Source organism: Protopterus annectens, chromosome 2.part0 (genome assembly GCF_019279795.1).
Source record: "Protopterus annectens isolate FY-2018-M chromosome 2.part0, PAN1.0, whole genome shotgun sequence".
Lineage (NCBI taxonomy): Eukaryota > Metazoa > Chordata > Ceratodontiformes > Protopteridae > Protopterus > Protopterus annectens.
Genome location: NC_056728.1, coordinates 391,646,893 through 391,673,524, shown reverse-complemented (window position 1 = coordinate 391,673,524; position 26,632 = coordinate 391,646,893). Strand labels below are relative to the sequence as shown.

General features: G+C 38.9%; 1 protein-coding gene across 1 annotated transcript in view; it reads right to left on the bottom strand.

Moving 5' to 3' along the window:
* TMC1 (transmembrane channel like 1) overlaps nt 1–26,632 on the bottom strand; it is a 902,740-nt gene that overhangs the window by 733,720 nt on the left and 142,388 nt on the right. Inside the window, exon 4 of the mRNA XM_044060320.1 lies at nt 16,665–16,763. Coding sequence (XP_043916255.1) covers nt 16,665–16,763 — 99 coding nt within the window. The remainder of the gene's footprint in view (nt 1–16,664; nt 16,764–26,632) is intronic.

Genomic DNA, 26,632 nt, shown 5'->3' with positions numbered 1-26,632 from the left:
CAAAATTTTAATGGTTCGATCATTAAAGGTCGACCTTTAGTGATTTGAACCATTAAATTTTCGATGTTCAAATATAGACCCAAGAAAAACATAGCTAAGCTGGAGTTTTCACTGTGTGATACTTTAAACCTCCTGCAATAAAGGCACATGGTATATATGCACATGATCCCCTAAAGACATCAATTATTTCAGCTATATGACTTCTGAATGTCCATGGCTTTTTACTTTTTCTTTCTAAGTCTTTATGGATATAGGTCGAAACATGCATGTCCACAGCTAGTGGGGTTTGGCTTTATTAACCTGAATATTTGTCAAGTTTCTGTGCAGTCAGCAATTGCTTAGTCAACCACCTTTGGTTGATTAAGCACAAGGTTAACAGGTGTGCTACACTAAAACTTCCCACAGTTGTGAAATATACACTTACTTTGTTTTTGTGAGGTCTCAGACTTAGTATACATAAGGGTGTGGGAGCACAGCACCTCACACAGACAGGGGAGCAGCAGGGGGGGTTCTCCTCCTGCAAAAAGTTATTTTTTGTTGTGTCTTTTTCAAAATAAAAATTTGCATGTATTGAGTTTAATTTTTGGTGCATTCATACTGACATGTCAGTATTGGTGTTCTTGAACATTTGAGGTTGATGATTTTACAGTCACCATTGAGTGTTTTCATTTAAATATAGTACATCAACAAAACCACATTATTACATTAATCAATTATTTTAAACTTTTATTGGGACTAATTCAATCAGATCAATTGCCCAAACCATGCAGATATAAATAAAGCTAAACAGAAGTACAAAATTTGGGAAAAAGTTTACTTGGAAATGCATACACAGAACTTTACTTCCTCTGCATATAATTAGAAAATACAGTAAAATATATCTTCCCCTGTTGGAAAAGCAAGACGGCTGATTGGCAAAACATCTTGTAGGAGGGAAATATGTTAGAATATTTTTGAACAGATTTTCAATCATTATCTCATACAGTGTAATAGCATAAATTCCAATTAACTAAAAAGTAAGCTTTTATATAATATTTCACTTCCAATATGTGCTTTCCTGGCTCCATGTTGCAGAGAAATAAAGTCCTGATTATGACCCAGGTGGTTGGCATTTGATTTTTCATTAGTGACCCCAACACTGGATCAGCCAAAGAGGGAAGAGTAGAGGAGGATGAGTGAAGTGGCAATGGTCAGTTTGCCTTGTCTGGGATAGAGAAGGTTGTATGTACTTCTGATGCACACTGGGTAGGTGCAATTTCTCTTGCAGAGACTGACAAAAATCACCTCCCATGTTTTGGGTTGCTTGAAGGCAAGGCTCCTAGCAGAAGTGAGGGGTCATCCTTCATGGTCAGTCAGCTGCATATCACCTTCCCATACCTATGAAAAGTACCTCAAAGTAATGAACATTCATCATTTTGACATTTAAAATGTTCATGTCCCTTCTTGTTCTACATTGACATGGTCTATTGCACATTTAGTGGTACGATTTTTTTTAAATAATATTCATGGTATATAATACTTAGTCATATTAATTTGTAACAGAACATTTTAGAATTATAAAGAAGACATTATGAGCCTCCAAGTTCAAGTTGATAGTAAGCTGTTAGTATGCATTGCACATTGTGCTCATTTGTTCTGCATTATGAGGTGGTAGTGTTCCACATTCTGGAGACGGAATATTGAGAGCTATGTCCCTTCCTGGTACTTTGATGAGCACATGTGGAGATAGATCTGCATAAAGAAAAAAAATTATGAACCACGCCAGGTAACTGTCCGAAAGATAGCCCCCTCTTGCCTGACTGTCATTTCCACAACATGGGGCTGTTGTCTGACACACAGTGGGGGCAAAGCGAGCAAAAAAAAAAAATCCAATGTGTGTTAATAAGGATTGGTTACCGTTTCTTTGTTGTTCTGTTTTTTTAAGCAGCTGTTGAAACAACAGTAAATAAGAATTGGAAAACTATTACACCTACATCATAGTTTTTAAATATTATCACTATTGCTTATGAAAATGAATTTGGTATAAGTAAAATGAGAACTAATAAGATGTCTAGTAATGTTGGCTTATATTATCTTTATTATTGGAGAAGTGTAAGTACCTTAAGAGATTATCCTTTTTTTGTCTCTTCTATCTTTGAAACAATATCTGCTGTATTACTATAAATAGATTGACTATATTTCACTTTAGAAATATACAAAATATATTTACACATCCATAGAGTAAATGGTCAGGTACAGCATCAGATATAATGTAAATCTTCTTATTTGTTTAACTATATTTGAGTTATTAAAGTTTATTAAAGTTTAGTTTTTGCTTAGAATATAAATGCTGCTCAGTTGTATGACATATGTTGAAATATACTACTATTCTGTTTTTACTGAAAATTTTTTATACAGTTTAAAAAACAATTAAATAAATGCACTCTGCCTAATTCCATTGAAGAATTTTGCTAGAAGATGTATTGGTTGGTCTGCGATGGCACACGTGCCATCCTTTATTTATCATTCTTTAAAAGGAAAGTCCTTTGCCCATATATGAGGAACTAACATATCATTATAATTCAAGGGATTCTGGAGGAGCAAAAGACAATGTAACCTTAGAGTTCACATACATTTTCTCACAAGACTTTAATCTGGAAACTTCATACAGTGAAGTTCACAATAGAGCTTTTCTTATAAAACACAGTTTGGCCTAACTGTTTAATTTGCCATCCCAATTTTCTGGAAAATTTGTGGCTGATTATTTGCCAATTGGAGTTACATTTTCTATGACCTCCATTTTTACACAAAATTGGGTCTGAAATTAAAAAGGAGTGATAATACGTCTGTTGAGGATGTCTAGCTCTTAGTACCATATTTCTTCAGTAACTGTAACTACTTTTACATTTAAATAATGATTTTAAATTTTTCCACATGCCTCACAACAATCAAGCATTCACAATGAGACTCTGCCTAAGAATTCTTCCACACTAGTGAGATATCTTTGCATAATATTGGAAAAGAGCCATCTGGGGGTGCCATCATACAGGCAACCATGTAGTTTATTTGCCTCCTGACTGGTATCCATCTAACAATAAGAGAGAACATTTTAGTGCCATAATCCTGTACAGATAATGCGTTTCTCACATCACCAAGGGGACCTACAATGCCTTCTCTATTAAGTGCAGTCTCCCTTCCACTTGGTAAACAAAGCTACTACCAGGATGTGGTATTTTGTGCCAAAAGCCTGCCTTCAGGATGGACACCATACTGCCACCTATCCACTGAGGGAATATGACACTAAGTGTCCTGCTGTTCTGTACCCACCTCCCAGGATGACATGCTCATCTTCCCTGCCAAGTTCATTAAACACTGTGTCACTAACAGGATTCTGGTTTCAATGTCTTCATCTTCATTTTTATTATAGTGCTTATAACCAAAGCACTGAACACAAAACAAAGTGATGTGAACTAGACAAACAACAATGCAAAGATAAATAAAAACTTACAGATATACATGGCTATTAAACATAAGAACTCTGAGAACAATACAGTAACAATAACAGTAACAAGGTAAGAAAATGCTGCAAATAACCAGAAGTGAAAAAGCACATGTCTGAGCAAAAAATAAAATTAATCCAATACACAAAATGTTCAAGTTGTTAAGTCCCACTCCATAGTCAAGTTTACCCCTCTGTGCCTTTGGAGCTGGCAAATATTGCTTGTAGTTTAATCTCTTTTGAACCATTTTGGGATTTGCCAGCAAGGCTGTGACTTGTCACTGGAAGTAACCTATGATACTTGATCTCCATGAGTGAATTTTTATATTCATTAATATACAGCATTTAGAAGCCTCAGATTGACAGGAGAGAGGCAATAAATGGACTAAGATATAAAACAATTATTTACAAGTTATTCACTACTTGATAACAACACACACACACACACACACACACACACACACACACACACACACACACACTCACGCACGCGCGTGCACATGCACACACAGACACGCACACAGGCACATGCATTCAAAAACATACATCCATGTAACTGCAAACAAACTCCTGCAGAGAAACCCATACTCATGGAATCCTGCACTCACATACCAACATGCATGATAACACCACCCACCCCACCCTCACACACACATCCATGCAGTCAAATTCATTCCCACGGACATTCACATCCATACACACAAATGCATACACATATGGATGACTCCAGAGTACATACCTAACGTCACTATATGAGCTAGAAACCATCCATAGGATTGGATGGGATTATCCCATCAAAAGACAATGAACACTTTTTTTTCCTGCTAACAAGCAAAATAATTCAGTACTGTGAGTGTCTGACTGCTCTACCCTACATCATTTTATTTTGGTACCAGCACCACCTCCATGGGAGCTCACATGGCTAGGCAGCATTAGTCACACCTCTGGCCTGCCTTATTTTCATGCAGCTTCCCCTGCACAACCACCTTTTATGCTATGTCCAGCTCCCATGTAAAGCTCCAGCAGGAAAGTGGTCTCTGAATCACTTGGGCTTACTTCAAGGAGGAAACCTTCCCAAAAAAGGCTTCCTCAGTTTAATAACCTTTTCTGAATCTCAGGGTAAGACATTAGCTATAAAAAGGCTATCAGAATGTACACATAAAAATAGCCAATGAATGAGCTGCAAAACAATAAGAAATGAGTAATCAATGCACAGTTTCAGTCTCCCAGACAAAATGCCTTATGTAGCATTTCTGGTGAGTAAAGCTATAGTAGAGGTTAAGAAACATACCAGTAGCATGCAACCCCACATGAACACTTGATCATGAGACAGGATTTCCATCAGATCCTTAGTTTGTGAGGTCAAATGTGATGCATTTCATGACCTTACATGTCAGATTACTCATGTTATTGGGTTTATAGTTTTGTATGTCACCTGTAGAGCTACCTTTGTGCAGGGGCTTCTCAGTCGCAGATCACTAGTATAAGGAGCAATTCCACAAAAGCATGTTTGGTGGTATTTATTAGGCATCCAGGTGTTATCAGGCCCCATAAAAGTAGTATTACATGTTCCATTGTAATATTAGGAGGTGTAAGAGTTTCATGAATTGATGGAATTAAGACAGTTATTTTAGGAGTAATGTTTGCACAAAATTTGTCTGCTAATATATTTATTATGTCTACTAGTTAGAGAAGGTTATGCCATTTTGCATAAGTTCAAAGCACGGCTGGATGCTATAGTTTAGTTTCCTAATTATACTTGGCTTAATTTATGATTTCTCTTAATAGCCCTGATTGTAGCTTTCTGGCTGATATTACTGATGTAATCTTTAGTATGAGGGATTTTAGATCTGGTGTATATTTTTTCTCATTACATAATTTATTTAACTTCGTAACTTTAGTAGGGGCAGCCAGGTCTAGGCTTTTATCTATGTGAAAAAAATAAGCCTTTTGTATAAACAGCAGCTATATCAGTATTGGACTTGATGATATTATAAGCTGTATTTGCATTGCTTGTGTTAGAATTTGAGGTAGTTTATCCATTTGAAATTCTTGAATTCAGAATTAATGAATACAAGGGTTTTAGAAATTCTGAAAGAAAAGTTTACAAGATTATGGTCAAATTTAATGAGGGATGGAGAAACCACGGAGATACATGTAATTTCTATATTAGTAAGGACTAGGTCAAGAATATCACCTCCTTAGTTTGTTAAGTATGTGTTATAGGGAATTTTTAGTAATTTTAAGAATGTATGGGCTTTTCTGACTTTGGAGGTGAAGGCATTCCAGTTAATTGAAGGGTAGTTGAAATCTCCCATTGTAAAGATATTTTTGAAAACAGGTAATTCCTTGAGTACATTAAGAATCTCTTGTGGTCCTCAGGGAGCATGGAGTGTGTCCTAGAGAAGGCTTTAAGTTGATAGTTTGACTTGTTCAGGGTAGGTTGAATTTCAATTATTTCATTTGTGGGTCTAGAAATCTGTCTAAAGGTGGTCTAACCTTTGAGAAATATAGAAATGCCACAACAGTTTCTGCCAGGCCTAAATGCACAGTAGGCTCAAAACCCAGGGAGTGAGTGTTATCTTTGCACTGAAACCAAGTCTAAGCAAACATATGAGCTCAAGTTGCAGGGGAACACTAAGATCGATCAATTTGTTGTTAAAAATTCTGAGGCTGACATGAGACAGTTAGATAAGGTCTGCTTCAGGGCTATTTGTTACTCTGGTATGTACATTAGATGGTCTTTGCTAAAAATGTCACCATGGGGACATCAAGGACTTTAGCCAGTGAACTGAAGCCATGTAACAAGAGGTGAAGGCCATCCCTGGTGAAACAACATGGACTGTTAATCATCCCATCCCATGATAACACATTGCGGACCTCACGACCTAGGAGGATTTGCAAGTGAGATTTTATAGCCTTAGCATATATCAGTTTGGTATGCTTGTCGTAAGATGTTGATGGTAGCCTGTGATACTCCCATAACATCTTAAAGAGTGGGAGGGCTGCCTCCAGATTGCATATTTACACCTGTCACACATTCAGTTATTTATATCACCTATATGTGCACTCTGTGTGAGCATATGAATGTTCTTGCACTGTCTATGAGTACCGAGTGTTATAAAGCCTGCAACAGAAGTAATACAAGCAGTGCTACCTTCCATTTTGTCCAGGATGGTCTTGGATTTAGTTTAGTGTAAGTGGTTAAGATACACTGTTCATAGTTTTCAAAATTGCTCTAAAGCAGTGTACAAAAAATGTCTGCCTAAGTGAACAATCATGGTCAGCTATAAGAAGCCACCCTGTTACACATGACACAGTATTCCATAAGTGTCAGTACACAGAATGACAAATGGCAGATTTTGGTTTTGCAGTGTTTGCACATAGTGGGTACTAGAGGATAAGACATTGTTAAGGAATAGGAAAGAATAAATTAGGAACTATGATCTTCTCATAACAGAATGACAGGCCTCTTTAGCTATGCAGTTTTACAGATATGAAAGCTTTTACACTTGCTGTACCAAGTGTCACTCTACCCAGTTCAGTATACAGTTGTTTCATTTAACAGTATATGCTAAAATCAGCAAAACACTGTTGTCTCAGCTGTTAAATAACAGATTATGTAATTTAAACATACTTGAAGCAACCAATGAGAATACAACTTGCTAATAGACCATTTGACTTTTTTGTGCCCTGCTTTAGAACAATTACTATTCAACCAGTTGTTATCAGGGCCAACTGCACAGCGAGACATCCTTTTAGCTGTAATACTTTTAGTTGTGCATCTGAACTCTTGTTGGAATCAGATTGAAGCTATTTTTACTGGATTTGACTCCTTTAGTCAGTTCATTCAGACATTGCACTTACTGTAACTTATCATTTAACATCCGTGATGGCTTTTTTATCGATTTCAGTGCATGCTGCTAATTAGGCACAGCATCGGTTGTGCTCATCCAACAGCTAGCTCAAAAGTGTTTAAACGTTTTCTGATGCAGTTCACCAATGTGGATTTTGAAGGAAAACTAGTAATCCACCCAAAGCCCAGGATATCTAAAGGAGTAGGTCATTACGATATAGAACAAATACTGCATTTATATTAGCATTTGAAAAGAGTAACACAATTATACTTTTGTTTTTTGTGAAACTGATATTTACTAGTTTGTTTAAAAAACAAAAGTGGACAGCACAGCTTTTTCTTGCCAAGTAAATGTTAATAGGAAAAGAGTGAGTGAGCAGCCCTGAAACAGGGGAGGCTTTCCATGTGCAAAAGTGCCATGATTTCTGGTATGTAAGTGGGTAATGAATTGTACAGCATAAACAAGAAAGATCCAAGCACAGATCTCTATATCACTGCATTCATAAGAGTAAAGGATCAAAGATGGGTGCTTTTGACGAAGGTATTGTTTAAATAGTAACAAAAACAATCTTAATAGTTCCATGGTCTAATCTGTACTTGCTAAGATCACATATTAGTAGAATTGAGAGAATGAATGAAAAGACATATTTGCAAATCCATAAAAATGGAACATTTAAAGGGACATTTATCAAGTACTTACATAGAGGTAGTAAATTTTATGAGCTGGGAGTTCTATGGTCATATAAGAACCTGTTTTGTGTGATCATAGTGTGAACATAATGTGATGAGAGGAGAGAGAGAAAGAGAAGTTATATCACATGATAGCTGCTCACTGTACAGAGTCTACTTTCAGAAGCAGAATTACTGTAGCATTTTTCTATAATCTTGTCATGTGAACTGCCCTTCTGCTGGTGATCCATGTGCCACAAATGCAGCAATAGGGTTACATCATCAGGTGTTAGATGCATGCTAAGAAGATTAGGTTTTACTGTGTGGTTGGCTCTGGCAACATTACTACATGTTCGTCTGGCTGGGGTTACCCAGGATGGAAGGAAAGGTGGAAGATGAGTGGAGGCAGCTACTGTTAAATCACATATATCATAGAAAACAGGCTTAGATGCAGTAATAGTCCATCAAAGTTTACACGCTCGCACACACACAAATACACACTTGCACATATATACACATGCCCACCTGCACACACCCGAATGCACACACATAGACACATAGACACAGACACAAATACACACTCACGCACTCACACCCACATACTCAAGCACACACGCACACACACACACACACACACACACACACACACACACACACACACACACACACACACACACACACAATGTGTTTCTTAATGTGCAAATCCTTCAATACTAGGGCTAAATAATCACCTGTGTTAACTCTTTAATACTGTGCCTTAATGGCAGATAGATTTTAGGGAGACCACTAGACACCAGTGAAAACTCTCCTTGCATCAGTGCCTTGGTGGCATTTTAAAAAGATGTGCACTGTGGGGAACACTAGGCACAATCTATGTAAGGCATAGATCCTTAAGGCATTTAAGAAAAGAAAAGCAAGTTTTCCCATTAGAAAGATGTGGTAGGGGTTCTTATCCTTGTACTCAGTGTCAACCAGCATCCTTAGAGGAAATCTATGTTTAGCTTACTGTTCCCTTAGAGATCCAGTTATTCTCATCCTCCTTTTTAGTGACAAGTCAAATTATGATGCTAAGACAAGAAACAGAGTAAATAAAACTAGACAGAAAGATAGGTTTATCACCCATTGCCTCCTCTTAAATAGAATATACTCCCTTGGAATGTCAGTCTGTGTGATTTCCTGTCATCCTCCTTGGAAGCTGTACAGATACCCTTGAATTTACACCAGGACTTCTGGGCATCACTATCTTTGCAAAAGGCCTTACAGCCTGAGGGGTGGGTATTGGCAAGATGGCCATGATCATTGGTCTGGCTTGCATTTTATAGGCTATGATCCTATGATCATGTATGTTATGCCTGCCTAGGCCTGGCTGTACATTGAGCCAAAATAATTTTCCATTCATTATCTAAACCATGTTTTTACTTTCTCCTGATCAGAACTGAAAGAAATTCCAGTAATTAGCAACTCTTTCAGAGAATCAAAAAATAAAAAGAACAACTTAGCCACTGAAAAAACACAATTTTAATCCAAATTTAGCACCTCAGCAAATAGCCTTCCAAGAGTAAAAGACTTGTAACAGACATCCATTTAAATATACATTTACCTTAATTATACAATTATTCAATTAAAAAAATGAAAATTAATTGATAACATACTTCAAGTTGCATTCTCTGTTAAGACCAAACGGTTCCAAAGTATTATACTTTAAGATAAATAGAGTCTCTTTTTTTGTAATAATTTTGTTTTAATATCAATTCATTCACCCAAAAATAAGTGAATTTGTTCCAATACATACCCTCTTAGACAGTCTGAGTTAGCTTCATGGAATTCTAAAAAATGTGCCCCTAATGGGCTATCCATTTTTTTTATTTTTTATGTCCCCAATATGTTCTTGGAAGCGTTTTTTTTTTTAAAGGAATGGCCCATCTCTCCAATATAAAATAAACTGCAAGAGCATTTTTATACATATACTACTCCTGTAATATTACATGTATAATTTCCACTTAGATAAAATTTAATATTATTGATTTTTGGAAAATGTTCTACAACACAATCACAAATAGAACAATGTTTACAAGCTATTGTTCCTACATATGGGGAAACATTATCATACAAAATATTTTCTGGCAGTATGAAGTTATTATTAACCACCACATCCGCCAAGTTTCTACCTCTCTTATAGGAAATATTTACATGGTCTTGGAGAATATTTACTAATTTTTTATCCTTCGATAACATGGGCCAATGTTGTTTTACCTCCTTTACTATCTTCTCAGTCAGGACATTATATGCTGTAACAAAATACACTTCTCTTCCAGCCTTTCTAATCTTGTTATGTTGTTTCTTTACATTATTAATACCTAAACTTGAAAAACTTGTATTATTACAATTACTAATAATAGGGTACCAAAACATTTTTCTATTACTTGTAACCTGGAATCTAAAACTATTTCTTGTCATATCCCCTGTTAATAAACATATCCACTGTATTGTGTATTTCCTTCTCAAAGACACTATCTACGCTACATAAATTATTTATTCATAAAAATTCATTGTAAGGTAGCATAGACATTAAATGCACAGGGTAGCAACTTGTGCCATATAAGAACAAATTAAATTTATTTGGCTTCCTATGTATAGAGGTACAGAGAACACCATGTAAATTAACTGATAAATCAATATCTAAAAAAGTTATATGCTTTCCAATTTGCATACCATCAAACTTTAACAATAATTATTCACTTGTATATCTTGTATAAAAAACTGAGCCTTAGAGCAATCATCATCACATAAAAGAATTAAATCATCATTGTATCTGAAATATTTAACTACCTGTGATTTCATAAAAGGATGAGTATATATGTACTCAATTTCAAACTTTGCCATCACTATACTGGCATACATGGGGGCAAAAGTTGCCCCCATGGCCATATCCTGTAACTGATGGAAAATCTCTCCTTTAAAAACAAAATAATTATTCTGGAGATAAAAATCAATCAATTCAACAACATAGTGAGACACAGGAACATCCCCTAAAAAGTAAAACAAAGCCTGTACCCCTGTATTATGTTTCCTGTTAGTATAAAGACTTTTGGCTTCTAAGCTCAACCAATATATAATGTTTTTCCAAGGTATATTAGTGATTTTTTCCAAATAATCCTGACTCTCCCTTATATATGAGGGAATTTTCATCATATGAGACTTTAAAAATTCATGCAGAAAAATACACATTTTTTTTTTAAGAAATATCTCTCCGCAGAAACGATAGGCCAGCCACCTGAATTATCAATTGCATTGTGTATCTTGGGAAAACAATTAAACAATGCTATTCATGAATTAACAGTGCTACATTTTTTATGAAGATCAACCTTAGTAAAATATCCCAAGGGTAAACCTCTCTTTAACAAAGCAGAATAATTTTCCATTGCTGAATAATATCTGCTTAAGTCACATTTCTCATATACATCAGTATTGTTCAAATGCATATAGCAAACATCAGCATATTGTACATGATTTAAAATCACAGTTTGGTTCCCTTTGTCAGCTGGTTTTACCACCACCCTTCGATCTTCACATAGCTTCCTAAAAGCCACCCATTGTTCTTTGGCCAAGTTATATTGTACATTCAATTTCTGCTGTCTACAGATTTCAACCAAATTCTCAGCACAATAATTTAAGACAGAAATGTAACTCTGTATATTCACATTATCATATGGTGGTATAAACATGGAGTTACATTGAATTTTTCTAGTATCAAGAGCACTGTATGCATTGTTCAATTCAAGAACATTATAAGCATCATTTAATTCATCCAAGCCTTCCTGATCAGATACACATGAATAAAAAGAACTATTCAAACTGTCATCCAAATTAATAACAATATTATCATCTCGTCTATTAAAATAGTCCAGTAGATGTCATTTTCTGCCAAACCAAAAAAGTTCAAGCTTAATAACATGCAGTCTCAGTAGTACTGTGGGGATAAACTTCAAACCCAAGTTAAGTACTGAAATAAACATTTCAGATGTCAATGGTTGATAAATTAAGTACTAAATAGTCATTTGCATGCAAAATACGTTTGCAAACATTAGTTCCATTTGGTCTTTTTATTATTCTTCCCAAATGAATGTTTATCAGACTTTTACCTCGCCCCCAATCATTTCTCTTTCAGAGAATCAGTTTTTGTTTTTTTCTTCTCATTGTTCTGATGAGAAAGAACTGACACACATTTTCTAAACTCCTCGAGCCCAAATATTTCCACAAGTACTTATCCCATGTTGCTTTATAAACTGGAAATCAAGTTTCTGATTAAGCTTATATTTGCAAGAAAATAAGCCTACATGTTTGAGTCTACATTTGCAATATGAAGCTTCAAAATTATATGCATTCCTCCAGGTTTATGCTGGAATGTGTTCTGATAAGAGGACAAAATACTATATATACAATATATATTCGGCCATATGCAATTTTTGATCTTATTAGACCAATATTGATCACTTTCATCATATTTTCTTTTAGACTTTATAAATTTCTTAACACATCAAATACATTTACTGCATTATTTGACAGTATTGTCAATATGGACTTTAAAATTCACATTCTCATACATTGTTATAGCCAGATCTCTGTATGCGCCTATCCTCTTAATCACATGATTAAAATATGAAAATGCCTATCAACATGAATATGGCCAAGGAAATCTGCTTTATCATTATTTTCATAAGTCTATGCACATAATACCAACAAATAGTTTTGCAGTTGTTTTATACATTTGTTAATGAGATAAGCCTTCTACACACATGTCCATTTTCAGGGGTGACCTTGGAGGGCTGTCTGATTAAATTATTTCCTTAGAGTCACAAGTTAGGTAGGGACCAAACCCCATTCATTTAGTACAGAAATAAGCTCATTAACAGTTCACAGTTTTAATTCTCTGTGCCAACTGCCAGGTGTCCAAGTAGTCATCTGTAGAGAAAATATGTTGTGGAATACCCACATCCAAAATGAAAAAAAACTAAATTGGTAAGAGCCAAGAAGAGATCCCTGACCTTGACCATATTTTATAAATTCACCCTTACAGAATTATTAAGTGACCTGCTATACTTTGTCTGCCATCTGGTAACCCACAGAACCAAAAACATCCAAATATCTATTCTCATCAGCATTAGTGTAGCTTGAGTGGGGCAAACAGATCATTCACTCAAAGCACAGAGTGCTGGGGGGCATGATTGGGAGGTGGCAATCAATCAGTAGTACAGTACCAGTACTAATTTAGTTCTGATATATAAATACATTTTGACACTGTGTTACTGCTCAGGACTGCAGTAGTAAAGTGTTTTGTTACTAGTATAAGGTGCAGCAAATTGCTTGCTACAAATGTGACAAGTAGCTTGCTGCAATTTTAAAAGAAGTCCTTGTTTTTTTTTTTTGTTTGCTGCTCAACATGGAGTTGAAGAGAACAGGATCATGAATGGTACTGAATGAGACAGTCTGTCTAGTAATGACACAAAGCTACCTGGTCAAAAGCAGATCTAAATTCAATAAAAATCATGTCCATCTTCAATATCTACCACAATGTTACTATAGAAAGACTGGTTTCATGTTGTCACTGGCCTCTTTTTTTCTCACACATCAAACATGCCTATAGTCTTTAGCTCATTTAACAAATTTTGAAGTATACAAGCCTCTATAATTTTTCTGGTATTAGAGAATAAGTCTGGAACTGTGGCCTAAACTAAACTCCAGTATTTGTGGTAGAGGAGTTAGTTTTCTTAATGTACAAAAGCTTTCCACACAAATAGGTCACAAATGCAGTGTTAGAAAGTGTGACTGTATGCAGCAGACACAGTTTAATACAAATGTTTTCACTGTTATCATCCCATTCTGTTTCCACTGTATAAATAGGCTGTACATTATTAATATTGTACAGCAACCCAAGGCCAAATGGTCAGTACTTAAATTATTGACAGATCTGCAAATGCCCAAAAATTGCTCATTTGAACCTTGTTTATGTAGTTAGAACAAATGAGTAATTCAGCATAACACCAGATGCAGAGTTGTGACCAGATGGGAAAAAATATAGAAATATATTAATAGTATAAACTTCGGGAGCTCAATTATCCAGTAATACAACATTCATATATGCTTAGTTATCTATTATTGTTTCATCTTTAAAACACTGAATGTGTAATTGCTAAATTCGTCAGCTCTGTGATTGTTGGATTCATACCAACTGAGGACACAAACAAATGATGGAAAAAATTCCAACAGACTAACATCAGTTTTCTAAAAAAATAAGTATTGCAGGGGACAAGCACCCTACAACTTCTAAATATTTTAACTCTGTGGTCCCTCATCCCCGAGATTCAGCATCCTTAAAGTTAGTTTTGATGGAATTATTCACCAAAGTTTTTGCTTCACCATTAATACACCCAAATAATCCACTTTTAAAAGAACTGTATACTTTTTCAGTTATTCATAAGTTTGATGTCTTTTGTTACATAGCCTGCTATATTGCATTGTCCTTTTATTCATTAATTATAGAAATTAAAATAATTCTCCCTTTTGTCCTTTAACATTTCTGCTTCATTTATCTCATTTCTCATTTCAGGTGATTAGATAATTATTTTTCTTGCCTTAATATTCCAGTTATTTACTACAGTTTTCTCTTTTTTTCTTTATCATCTCTGCTTTATTTACCTCATTTGATATTTCGGGTGATTCAGGAGAAGTGTTTTTTTCTCTGTAGTAAACTTTAACTTGGGATTATTTATTGTTCTCTTACCTATGCATTTCTTTCTTATAAATATCTCAGCTCTCTTGATGCAGTGAAGAAGGGACTGTAGATTTAACATGGACATGGAATCATACTTGCTGTGAATGCTGAGACCCTTATCACCACTGGTGTTTCAGCTGCTCGAATTCCACTCATGAGTTCAGGAATGTAGTTACTGCAAGGATCAGATGCCATCAAGGTCTTGTTGTGGAGCTGGTCAGTGGGGAAGATAAAAGGGGAGGGGTCTTTAGGATTAGGAAGGGGAGGAGAGGACGATTTTAGCTTTAGAGAGTGATCAGCGTTTGTGTAGGGGCAAGATTAGTGTTAGGGTAGGAGGTGGATTTTAGGTTTAGTGAGCAAGTAGAGGTGATCGGGAGTTTAGGATTGGGGTGATTTTAGGTTTAGGGAGTGATCATGGTTTTTTTAGGGTTAGAGTTAGGGTTTTGGGAGGGATAGTTAACTTACTGGTAGTGTGTGGGAATCAAGGTGCAAGGTGCTATGGAGTATGATTGCAGTGTCTACACTCTTTTCTGTACAAGCATTCCTGAATTACAGCACATAAATTTAACTCTGCACTTCAGCACTTTGGGTGTGGATGTGAGGTAGGGAACAGGGATCTGGCTTGGGGTGCCCCCAGACTAAGGGAGTGGACCATTTTGTTTCTCCTCTTCAAGTGAAGAGCTGATGGGTGTAGGTTGCCAGATCGGGGACCAGCACCAGATGCTTGGTGAGCCACTTAAGGCTCTGAAGAAGATCCCCATTAGCCCGCCAAAAACTATAATAATTTAGTAAAGGTTACTGTACAGAATGCACATTGATGGAGCTCTGCTGCATGGCATAAGTTGCAGGGGATGGTCACAATTTATAATGAGATTTTTTATTTCAAATAATTTACATAATGGATCTGATACAATGCAGCTAAGATGTTTTACCTTAATGCAAAAATATGGCTCAGATGTCTTGAAGAATATCATATCATCAAATTGAACATCTGTAAGACTGAGTAGTGTTTCAGATCATACTTCATATAGACATAAGCTTTGAATTAGATTTAATTATCAAGAACCACAGCTTATCTTAAAAAAAAATAAACAAAATTATGAATCACAGTAGAACAATTATTTATAAAAGAGATGATTTTAATATACAGTGGGAGAAACAAAGAATAATACTGTTCATTATAAAGAAAACTGATCAATCAAATTGCTAGCTCCACATACATTAGTTATGTTTCATACATGCCAACAACTACTTCTGGCTACCCAGACTACATGTTCACTCACAGATTTTTACTTTCTCACATACTTTCAAATCAAACAAACTGCCATCAATTTTAGAAAGCACCCAGCATTTAACCTTAGTACTAGATTATTGTCTTTGGTTAAGTAACCCCCGACCCAATGAGCAAAAATGGGAAACCGGGGTTGTGGATGGATAGATGGATTCAGTACAGAAGTACTGTCAAAAAAGCAGCACTAATAAATAAATAAATACATAAAAAGCTACACCAAACACCAGCAAGGTGCATCTTCAACTTAAATACTTAAGAATGCAATTACAGCAGCATAGTAATGTAAGTCACTGAGTTTAGGCATGCGTTGTTTGACTTAGCAGGTCCATAGTTGGTTGAGGCCTTTTTAGCACCGTTTACAGTATTAATCGGAAAAATACTGAAGTCTGTTTTCATTTTGTTCTGCAGGCTTATATCTAATATTATTAACAGTGTCTTTTACATTGTGTAGTAAACTGCTATAACTAGGTTGTGAAAAAATAGACCCTAGTAGGCCAGCTCAGTAGAATAAAATAAAATGCATATCTTATTTTCAGTAAGAAACATTTTTGCAGTTCTGTTTTGCTATTATGTCATTAATTAGTGCAATGCATCTCACCTGAAAGTCCCAAAGTGTTGAGAAATCCATAGCAGTTGACTGTTCAGACCTTGGTACAGTCTTACGAGGTATGCTGCCGTAGTGCTGTCCCATAAGAAGCTGGATTAGAAATAAGCAGATTTTGGAAGTGATGAAAAGGTGTTTATAGGAAAAGGAAGGTCTGCAGTTCAGTATTAAACAGACTTCACAAAATATAAAAAAATTTGAGATTTCCTTGCATTATTTCAGAAATATACCTACAATAGCTGTGTGCATAAATAAAGACAGATTTTTTTATCAAATTTCTCCTATGACCTTATTAAAATTATAACTGTAATGAACTATTCAAGGGCATTCATTGAGAAACATAAATAGGGTTCTATGAGCAAAAGTCAAACTCAGTATGAAATATGCAATGAGCATTGCATAAAGACTGTTAAATGTACAACCTGTCAGAGTTGTTCATGTAAGTAGGGTTGTGTGACACAAATTAATTCCCATAACAAATAGCTTCCTCAGAAAATGAAAGTGTAGTCCAGTGTTTATAAAGACATGTGGGGGAATTTAATAAAGACTACATGGACTTATTTGCCATGTTGGCATAGAGGCACAGTGCTTACATGGAAGTAAGCAGATGTGCGATGCAGTAAACGGAGCTAAGGGGCTTGCAAGAGTGTGCAAACACGGAAGTATCCTTGGCATGCAAATCACATCATAAGCAGGTGAAATGCATGCACATGAGGCTGATAGAGTGATCCAGTAAGCAGAGAGGCAGCTTTGTAGACCTCATGTTGGTGTCCGTAATGTACACGGAATGTCCATGCACAGGATGCAAAAATGACACCAGGGGCTGTAAAAGTGTATTGATAGTGGCAGAAATAGCATAGGGGACACAGATATGTGTAAAACTAATCACCATGTGTCCAAAACCTTATGGAAAATATTGTAAAATATATTTTTTAATACCCTGGGTATGCTTGCATGGCACATCGCGGTGCACAAATGTACCATTATGGAAAAAAATATATTGTAAAAACCAGAATTTGTGAGTATGTAACAGTAATGCATTATAGGACCCTGTATGGAATATGAACAAAGTTAGACTGCTGTGGTTGATAATGACGCAGGGCCTGAAACAGTGTAGTTTTCAGGTACTGTGCACAGATCTTCATGCAAATGACCTGGGGTTACTGAGTAGCACAAATGGGTATATGTCCATAGATCCCATCAATGTAAGCATAGAACCATGTTGGTTTCCACAGAATAGGTAGCTGACATCAAAAGGAGATGTGTCCCCAAACTTTTAAGCTCATTGGAGCTCAGTGGTGCAGTGCGCAAACAGGTGCCGCTAAGCTGAGCAGGGGGCATGTACACTGACTGCTAAGCTGTGTTTACATCTGAGGCACATGTTTTATCCTGTTTGTGCATGTCTGCACGGCACCCCTGTGTGCTGAGCATTACCTTCAATGGGAGTGTGTCTACTGACTGATAAGTTGTGTTTATCTTTGCTGCACGGGTTTGCACGGTGAGCCACAGTACTCAGCAAGGAAGGCTGCCACAAAAAAAATTCAGCTGAGAAAGCCAATGATATATAAATTACTGATGAGCCCTGTTTCACTTAAACTAGGACCATTAAACCCTTTAATGATGTACTTGGCAGGTGGAATACATCATGGGTAGCTAACCACACCGGCTACACCTACAGCAGAGCACTATAAAGGTTGCATGGACCCTACAATTAGATTTTTCCCCCATACTCTGCACCATTGGAGTACAGATTTGGGAATTTTAACTGAGATAATGCTAGGGGCTGCTGCAGGTCTGCTACATATATATGTGCTAGATGCTGAGGTCAATGCACTGATGCTAACCATAGGACTAGGCTGAGAAACAGTAGAGTGTTCAGGCCCAGGGTAACCTACCAGGAGCTACATGAGCTGGAAATTGTAGAGCACTACAGGGTGGAGAGGGACGTACTATAACAACTGACTAAGCTCTGAAGACCTCAACACAAACCCAGAGCCAACAGAGGGGAACCCATCCCAGTAGGAAAAAAGGTATGTATAGCCATTAGGATACTAGCTACAGGTACTTTCCAAAGACCAAGTGGGGACATGATGGAGGGCTCACAGGTGTCTGCTTCCAGGGTACTCCACCAGTTCCTGGATACCATGCTACAGCATGCCAGGGAGTACATTTATTTTCCCCACACCCCTGAAGAGTGGGCCAGCAGTATGCAACTCTTCTACCATGTGGCACATTACCCTGAGGTACTGTCATGTATACATCAAGTCACCATCCTTTGAAGAGGGCACTTCACTCCATTTACTGCCAGGTTGTGTGCAATGCCCAGGGCATTATCATGAATGTGTGTGCTGGCAGCCCTGGCAGTTATTAAGACTCTCATATCTGGCATGCATCACAGCTGTACCAGATGTTTGCTATGGGGGACATCCCACATGGCCATTAACTTGGGGATGTTGGCTATGCCCTGGAAACTGTAGATAATGAAACCAATTAGAAATGCACACACACCCACCATAGAATGCCATAATGAGGCAAAAGCACAAACTAGGAACATCATACAGCATGTGTTTGACCTGTTGAAGTCAGGGTTCCAGAGTATCGATATATATGCTGGAGCCCTGCAGTACCGTCCAGCCACATGTGAATAGATGGTCACAGTATGTGACATGCTACACAGTATGATCCTGTGGAAACAGCTGCAGCAGGATCAGCAAAGGGAAGGGATACACAGCCCCACACCAGTGCCTAGGTCACCATAGCCGCACCCATAGGAGGACTCGAAGGAGGAACCACCAGAGGCTGTTCCTGTAGGCAGACATAGGAGTTCCCAATATGCCCTGGCCATGGCCAAGGGACAATGCATATCACATGCACTCTCAACTTAAGGCCCTAGGGACTGACACCTTACTCTGACTCACATACATATTAGTAAAAATGATGCCAGCCAGACCACACAACCTGTACCTCACCATGTATTGGCTGTGGACTGCATGCATCAGACAGAGTTAGCCCTGAACTACTGGTCTGTCAACTGCTGCATTCGCAAGGTAAGTCACTCTTCTATACACCACTTGTAAGGGGTGTGGCACCTGTACCCTGGCCCAGCAATCAAGGAGCCTCAATCCTAGCCACTAACACCAGTGAGGGGTGTCTCATATAGGAGGAAAGGATAACAAATACACACAGTAAAGTACAATTTTCCTTAATAACACACAGAGATCACAGTCTGGGCCTGGTCACTCCCTTGCTCTCCAGGTCCCCAATAAGACTCCCCACTGGCACAGCTATAGGGTCCAAATCTCAGCCAGCTGGGCAAGCTTAAATCTCCAGCACCCTCTCTGTCCAACCAGTGCTTCATGTCCCTGCCCAAGTAGCTGACACACACACATACACACACACACACACACACACACACACACACACACACACACACACACACACACTTTGAGATAAGTTTATATAACCACACAGAAACTCCTCGGGAAGGCTGGCACAGGATCTCCAGCTGTGCTCTTTTTACCCAGACTGTACAATGGAAATCACTGCACCACCCAGCTAATATTTATCAGCTACTCAAAGGCCCATAAAAGGGTGTCCAAATATTACTGTGCAATATTATTATCCAATGGGTAGTATAACTAAACAGTCAAGGCTTATTAGAGTGACTTGGTACATTAATCACTATAAATATGCAATGTACTCTAGACCTAAAATTATCTCTGCACAAAACAGCCACAGTTGAAAGGTTTAAAAATATTTAATAATAAATACTAAAAACACAAGACAATACTTCTTACTACACAGTGCTAGTCAAGAGTTCAGAGATCACAGAGGAATACTTAAAATAATTCACTAGTGCAGTCCTGACATCACAGAAAAACACAGTCTAATCTTTCTAGTTTCTAACTATTTCTAAGAGAAAACACAAGTCTAAGATAACACATATAGAACACAGGCAGAGTGCTGAGAAGTTGGATGGTCAAGACAAAAATGCTTAATGCCCTCTGATTCTCTCTGTTTGTAAAACCACATTCCTGGTTCCCATTACATCATTCTTCACACTTCCCTGGGTTACTAGGAGATAGCTGCTGGGACATTGCTACCCCTTCCACTGAGCTGTCAGCACAAGCCTCACTGAGGAGATCAGTCCCAGATCTCCATCAGACTCCTCAAGCAATCCACTATAAATGCTCAGCAAAAACGTCTACCTATCATGGTAAGGTTTCATCATGTTAACATGGTACAATGTGTGCCTCTGCTTTATGCCTAGCAGTTCCACCATGTAGTTAACATCACTTACCTTTCCTACCACCTTGTAGGGTCCCTCCCAAGCTGATTGCAGCTTGTTGTGTCTGACAGGAATGAGAACCATTACCTGCTGCCCCACAGCACACTCTCTTGCTTAAGCATTCCTGTCATACCATACATTTTTCTGTTGTTGGACTTCTGACAGATTCTCCTGGGCCAAGCCCATGAGTTCCCTGAGCCTTGTCCTGACGTTTAGGATGTATGCCACAACAAACTCCTTGTGAGAATCGCACTCAACTTGCCACTCATCTCAAATTAAATCTAGAGGTCCCCTCACCCTTTGATATACAGTAACTCAAAGGGTGAAAAACCTGTGGATTCCTGGGGAACTTCTCTGTAAGCAAACAACATAAAACAGCATAAGCACATGGTACTGCCTTATCCACTTCCTTCCCTTTCAAGACATCTGCAGGATGGTAGTTCAGTACCACTGTTGTCTCAAGACTACCTACTATTGGCATTTTGTCTTTCCCACTTACTGGCTGCCTCAACTTTTGTTCCCCACCTTACCTCCATGGAAACCTGTATGCCACATGGCCCCATTGGTTGCATTCAAAACATTTAACCCTAGCTCCTGGATGTGTACCTGGACTAGTGGCTTCCCCTGCTACTGGTAGATTCTGTTGGGGCAGTCTGTGCTGAACACCATGGGTTCCTTTACACCCATGAGCAGTACTGGGGGTCCCTTTACTGTTCAGGGCTGCCCTGCTTGCCAGGTATATGTCTCCCTTCTTCCCCAACTCATCTAAAGTAGCAACTTGTCTATCAGCTAACCAGATCCTCATGTCCTCAGGCAAAGTGCTAAGGGCTTGTTCCCTCACAAAAGGTCTGCCAGCCCTTCAAAGGTGGTGACCTGACATACACTCACCCACCTATGGAAATAAGTGTTCAGTTCAGCAACATATTCACACACACTTTCATCTGCCTTGCGTCTATGCTCACAAAACCTTTTCCTATATGTTTCAGGTGTTAGCTTAAACAATTCTAACAAATACTTTTTAACAACAGTATAATCAAAATATGCAGCATCAGACATTTTTGACAAAACAGTTACAGGCGTACCATGGAATAAGGGGGTCAAGAACTGTACCCAGAGCCTTTGGTCAACCCCATACTGTTTGCATACCCTCTCAAACATATGAATGAAACTATCAAAATTATCCACCTCCTTAAACTGTGAAAGAAATTTACTGACCTTGTGCTTCTTGGGTCCAGTTACTCCCTTATCCATTACCTCCATGACTCTGGCAAAGTGTCAGCATCTCCTTCTCATGCTGCCTCTGCCCCTCCTTTTCCTTAGCTTCCAGGCGTAACAGTTTCTCATTGCCCTCACTCTCTAGATGCCTCAGTCTCTCAGTTGCTTCTATTTCCACATGCCTGGCTCCAACTCAAGTCTCTTTAGCTCCAGATGGATTTTTAAGTCCTCTGCAGAAAGGTTGAGCTGTCCAATCTCTGAGGGTATTATATCTTCACTGCCAGTCTGACTGTCCTCCTGGTTGCTGTTTTCTGATGCAGCTGTAACCAAGGCTGCAATCAGGTCTGCCTTAGTCAGGTTTCCATGCAACAGTCCCCTAGCCTGGCAAATCTCCACCAGCTGGCTCCTTGTCAGCTTTCCATACTCCTCTGCTGACATGCTGCCTGCTCACCCTCACTAACTAAGCTAACAAAAGAAATAAAACAATTGTGATCTGAACTCTGAGTATTCACTGTGTGGCTGATTTAGAATACAAAACACCTTCAAAGCTTACTGTACCCAAGCTACAGGAATTCACTCTACCCACACCACTACAAGCCAATTAGTATTTGCCACCAATTAATATATGATGTGGATATCCCACCACTGCCAAACAATTAATATGTGACGCCCATTCCCTGGCCCAGCAATCAAGGAGCCTCAATCTTCACCACTAACACCAGTGAGGGGCATCTCATATAGGAGGAAAGGATAAAAAATGCACACAGTAAAGTGCAATTTCCCTTAAGAGCACACAGAGAACACAGTCAGTCTAGGGCTGGTCACTCCCTTGCTCTCCAGGTCCCCAATAAAACTCCCAACTGGCACAGCTATAGGGTCCAAATCTCAGCCAGCTGGGCAAGTTAAAATCCCTAACACCCTCTCTGTCCAACCAGTGCTTTGTGTCCCTGCCCAAGTAGCTGACACACACACACTTTGAGATAAGTTTATTTAACCACACAGACTCTTCTGGGGAAGGCTGGCACAGGTTATCCAGATGTACCCCTTTTACCCAGACTATATGTAGAAATCACTGCAACCACCCAGCTAATATTTATCAGCTACTCAAAGGCCCTTAAAAGGGTGTCCAATTATTACTGTGCAATAATATTATCCATTTGGTAGTATAACTAAACAGTCAAGGCTTATTAGAGTGACTTGGTACAGTAATCACTATAAATATGCAATGTACTCTAGAGCTTAAATTATCTCTACACAAAACAGCCACAGTTTACATGTTTAAAAATATTTAATAATAAATACTAAAAACACAAGATAATACTTCTTAGTACACAGTGCTAGTCAAGAGTTCAGAAATCATATAGGAATACGTAAAATAATTCAATTGTACAGTTCTGACATCAGAGAAAAACACTTACTCTAATCTTTCTAGTTTCTAGCTATTTCTAAGAGAAAACACAAGTCTAAGATAACTTACATATACACCACAGGCAAAGTGTTGATGAGTTGGATGGTCAAGACAAAAATGCTTAATGCCCTCCGATTCTCTGTTTTTAAAATCACATTCCTGGTTCCCATTACATCATTCTTCATACTTCCCTGGGTTACCAGGCTAACAGAAACTACATTTACATTCTTAACATCTCCTTGTGTTGTCTTGCAGCTGGTCAGGAAGCAGCGCAATAAAAATACATTTTCATGTTTAAATCTAGTAATTTAACTTTTGGTTAAAACAATCGAAAGAATGTCTTCATCTAGACAGGCTGGAGCCGACTTTAGATCAAAGGGTTATAAAATGTTTTATTTGCTCAGCAGAGAACACTGTTGTTACATTTTTTTCAGTTCCACATCTAACAGCCGTTTTTCCAATTAAGGCAACAAGCCTTTGGTTCACATTAATATTTACCAATGATAGAATTATCTATAAAATTCTATCTGGCTAGGCTGGCAGCCTTCACATTTCTCCACCCCCCCCCCCCCCGGAGAACTCCAGCTAGTTTTTCAAATGGCCCTTGAGAAATGCTTCTTGAGAGAATTAGGTCTATCTGAGTATACCTTACCCCATTCCCTGTCTTGAGAGCCCGTCTGCATTGACATTGCTAATCCCACTGCAGTACTGCACTGACATACCATATGCTTGCAACCCCAGCCTCCATATTAGCAACTTGTCATTTTGCTGACTGGCTCTGTTTAACCATGTTAGGGGGTTGTGATCTCTCATAACAGTGAATTTTCTTCCATACAGATAAGGCAGACATTTCTGCAGTACCCACACTATGGCTAGACATTCCTTTTCTTCAGCTGCATATCATTCCTCCCTGGGTTGGAGATTACGACTGAGATAAACCACTGGGTGCTCTTCTTCCTCTGAAGAAATATGGCTAAGTACAGCTCCCACCCCATGGTTTGAAGCCTCCATCTGCACAAATCCTTTGCTGTATTCTGGACTGACTAACACAGGGGGTCCTCCCAAAGCTTCTTTAAGCTTCTGGAATGCCTGTTCACATGCTGGGGTCCACACTACCTTATCTGGCCTGTTCTTCCTCGTCAGGACTGTGAGGGGAGCAGCTATGGTACTATAACTGGGGATAAACTTTTTGTAGTACCCTGCTGTCCCTAAGAATGCCCACACTTGCTTTTTAGTAACAGGTGCAGGCCATGCCTGAATGGCTTCCACTTTGGCAGGTTCTGGCCTTATTGTACCACTCCCCACTCTATGTCCTATGTAGGAGACCTCTGCCATACCCACCTGACATTTACTCAGCTTAAGGGTCAACCCTGCCCTCTGTAGTCTGCCCAACACCTCCCTTACATGCTGAAGGTGCTCTGGCCAGGAATGGCTGTAGATGGCAATATCATCTAGGTAAGCAAGGGCAAACCCTCCTGCTCCTGCTAGGATATGATCTACCTGCCTCTGGAAAGTTGCTGGGGCATTCTTCATCACAAAGGTCATCTTTGTGAACTCAAACAAGACAAAAGGAGTCACAAAGGCTGTCTTCTCTCTAGCACTGGGGGTCAAGGGCACTTGCCAGTAACCCATGGTAAGATCAATGGTTGTTCGATACTTAGCCCCACCCAGCTGCTCTAGGGCCTCATCTGTCCTAGGCATGGGGTAAGCATCTGACTCTGTGTGACTATTTAACTTCCTGTATTCCCTCCACACAGAACCTGGTGCTGCCATCCTTCTTTGCCACCAGCACCACTGGGGAGGCCCTGGGACTGTTGGACTCTTGAATCAACCCTAGTTCCAACATCCCCAGAACCTCTTCCCTCAGTGTCTGTTTGACTCTCTCAGGTACTCTATAATGAGCCTGGCCAATAGGCCTTTGGGGTCATATATCCACCTGGTGTTGCCCCATGTGGTTGCACCCTGGTTTCCCAGTGAACATGTCCCCAAATTCCTGCAACACTGCTAGGATTTCTCTAACCTGAGTAGGAGATAGTTGCTGGGACATTGTTACCCCTTCCACTGAAGTGTCAGCCAGAACCTCACTGAAGAGATCAGTCCCCAGACCTCTATCAGACTCCTCCTGCAATCCACTGCAATGCTCAGCACAAAGGCCTTCCTATCATGGTAAGGTTTCATCATGTTAACATGGTACAATTTGTGCCCCTGCCTTCTGCCTAGCAGTTCTACCATGTAGTTAACATCACTTACCTTTCTTACCACCTAGTAGGGTCCCTCCCAAGCTGCTTGCAACTTGTTGTGTCTGACAGGACAACTGCCCCAAAGTATACTCTCTAGCTCGAGCATTCCTGTCATGCCACATCTTTTTCTGTTGTTGGGCTTCTGCCAGTTGCTCCTGGGCCAAGCCCATGAGTTCCCTGAGCATTGTCCTGAGGTTTAGGACGTATGCCACAACAAACTCCTTGTGAGACTTGCACTCACCTTCCCACTCATCTTGAATTAAATCTAGAGGTCCCCTCACCCAATGCCCATACAGCAACTCAAAGGGTGAAAAACCTGTGCATTCCTGGGGAACTTCTCTATAAGCAAATAACAGATGGGGCCAATATTTGTCCCATTCCCTCTTAAACTGATCTGCAAATGCCTCTAGCATGGATTTGATTGTACAGTTTAAACTCTCAACAAGACCATTAGTCTGGGGATAGTAGGGGGTGGTCTTCATGTGCTTCACCCCACAGGACTTCCACAGCAAGCCAGCAGGTCTAACATGAAGCACCTCTGTCAGTCAATATTTCTTATGGGAAACCTTCCCTGCTGAAAATCTCTAACAAAGCATTTGCCACCTTTTCTGCCTCAATGGAGGACATAGCCACCACCTCAGGGTATCATGTAGCATAATCCACTACCACTAGGATATACTTTTTCCCTGTGGAACTTGGGATACTCAGAGGACACACAATATACATACCTACCCTCTGAAATGGCTTCTCAATCACAGGCAAAGGCATCAAAGTAGCTCTCACCTTGTCTCCTGCCTTGCCTACCTTTTGG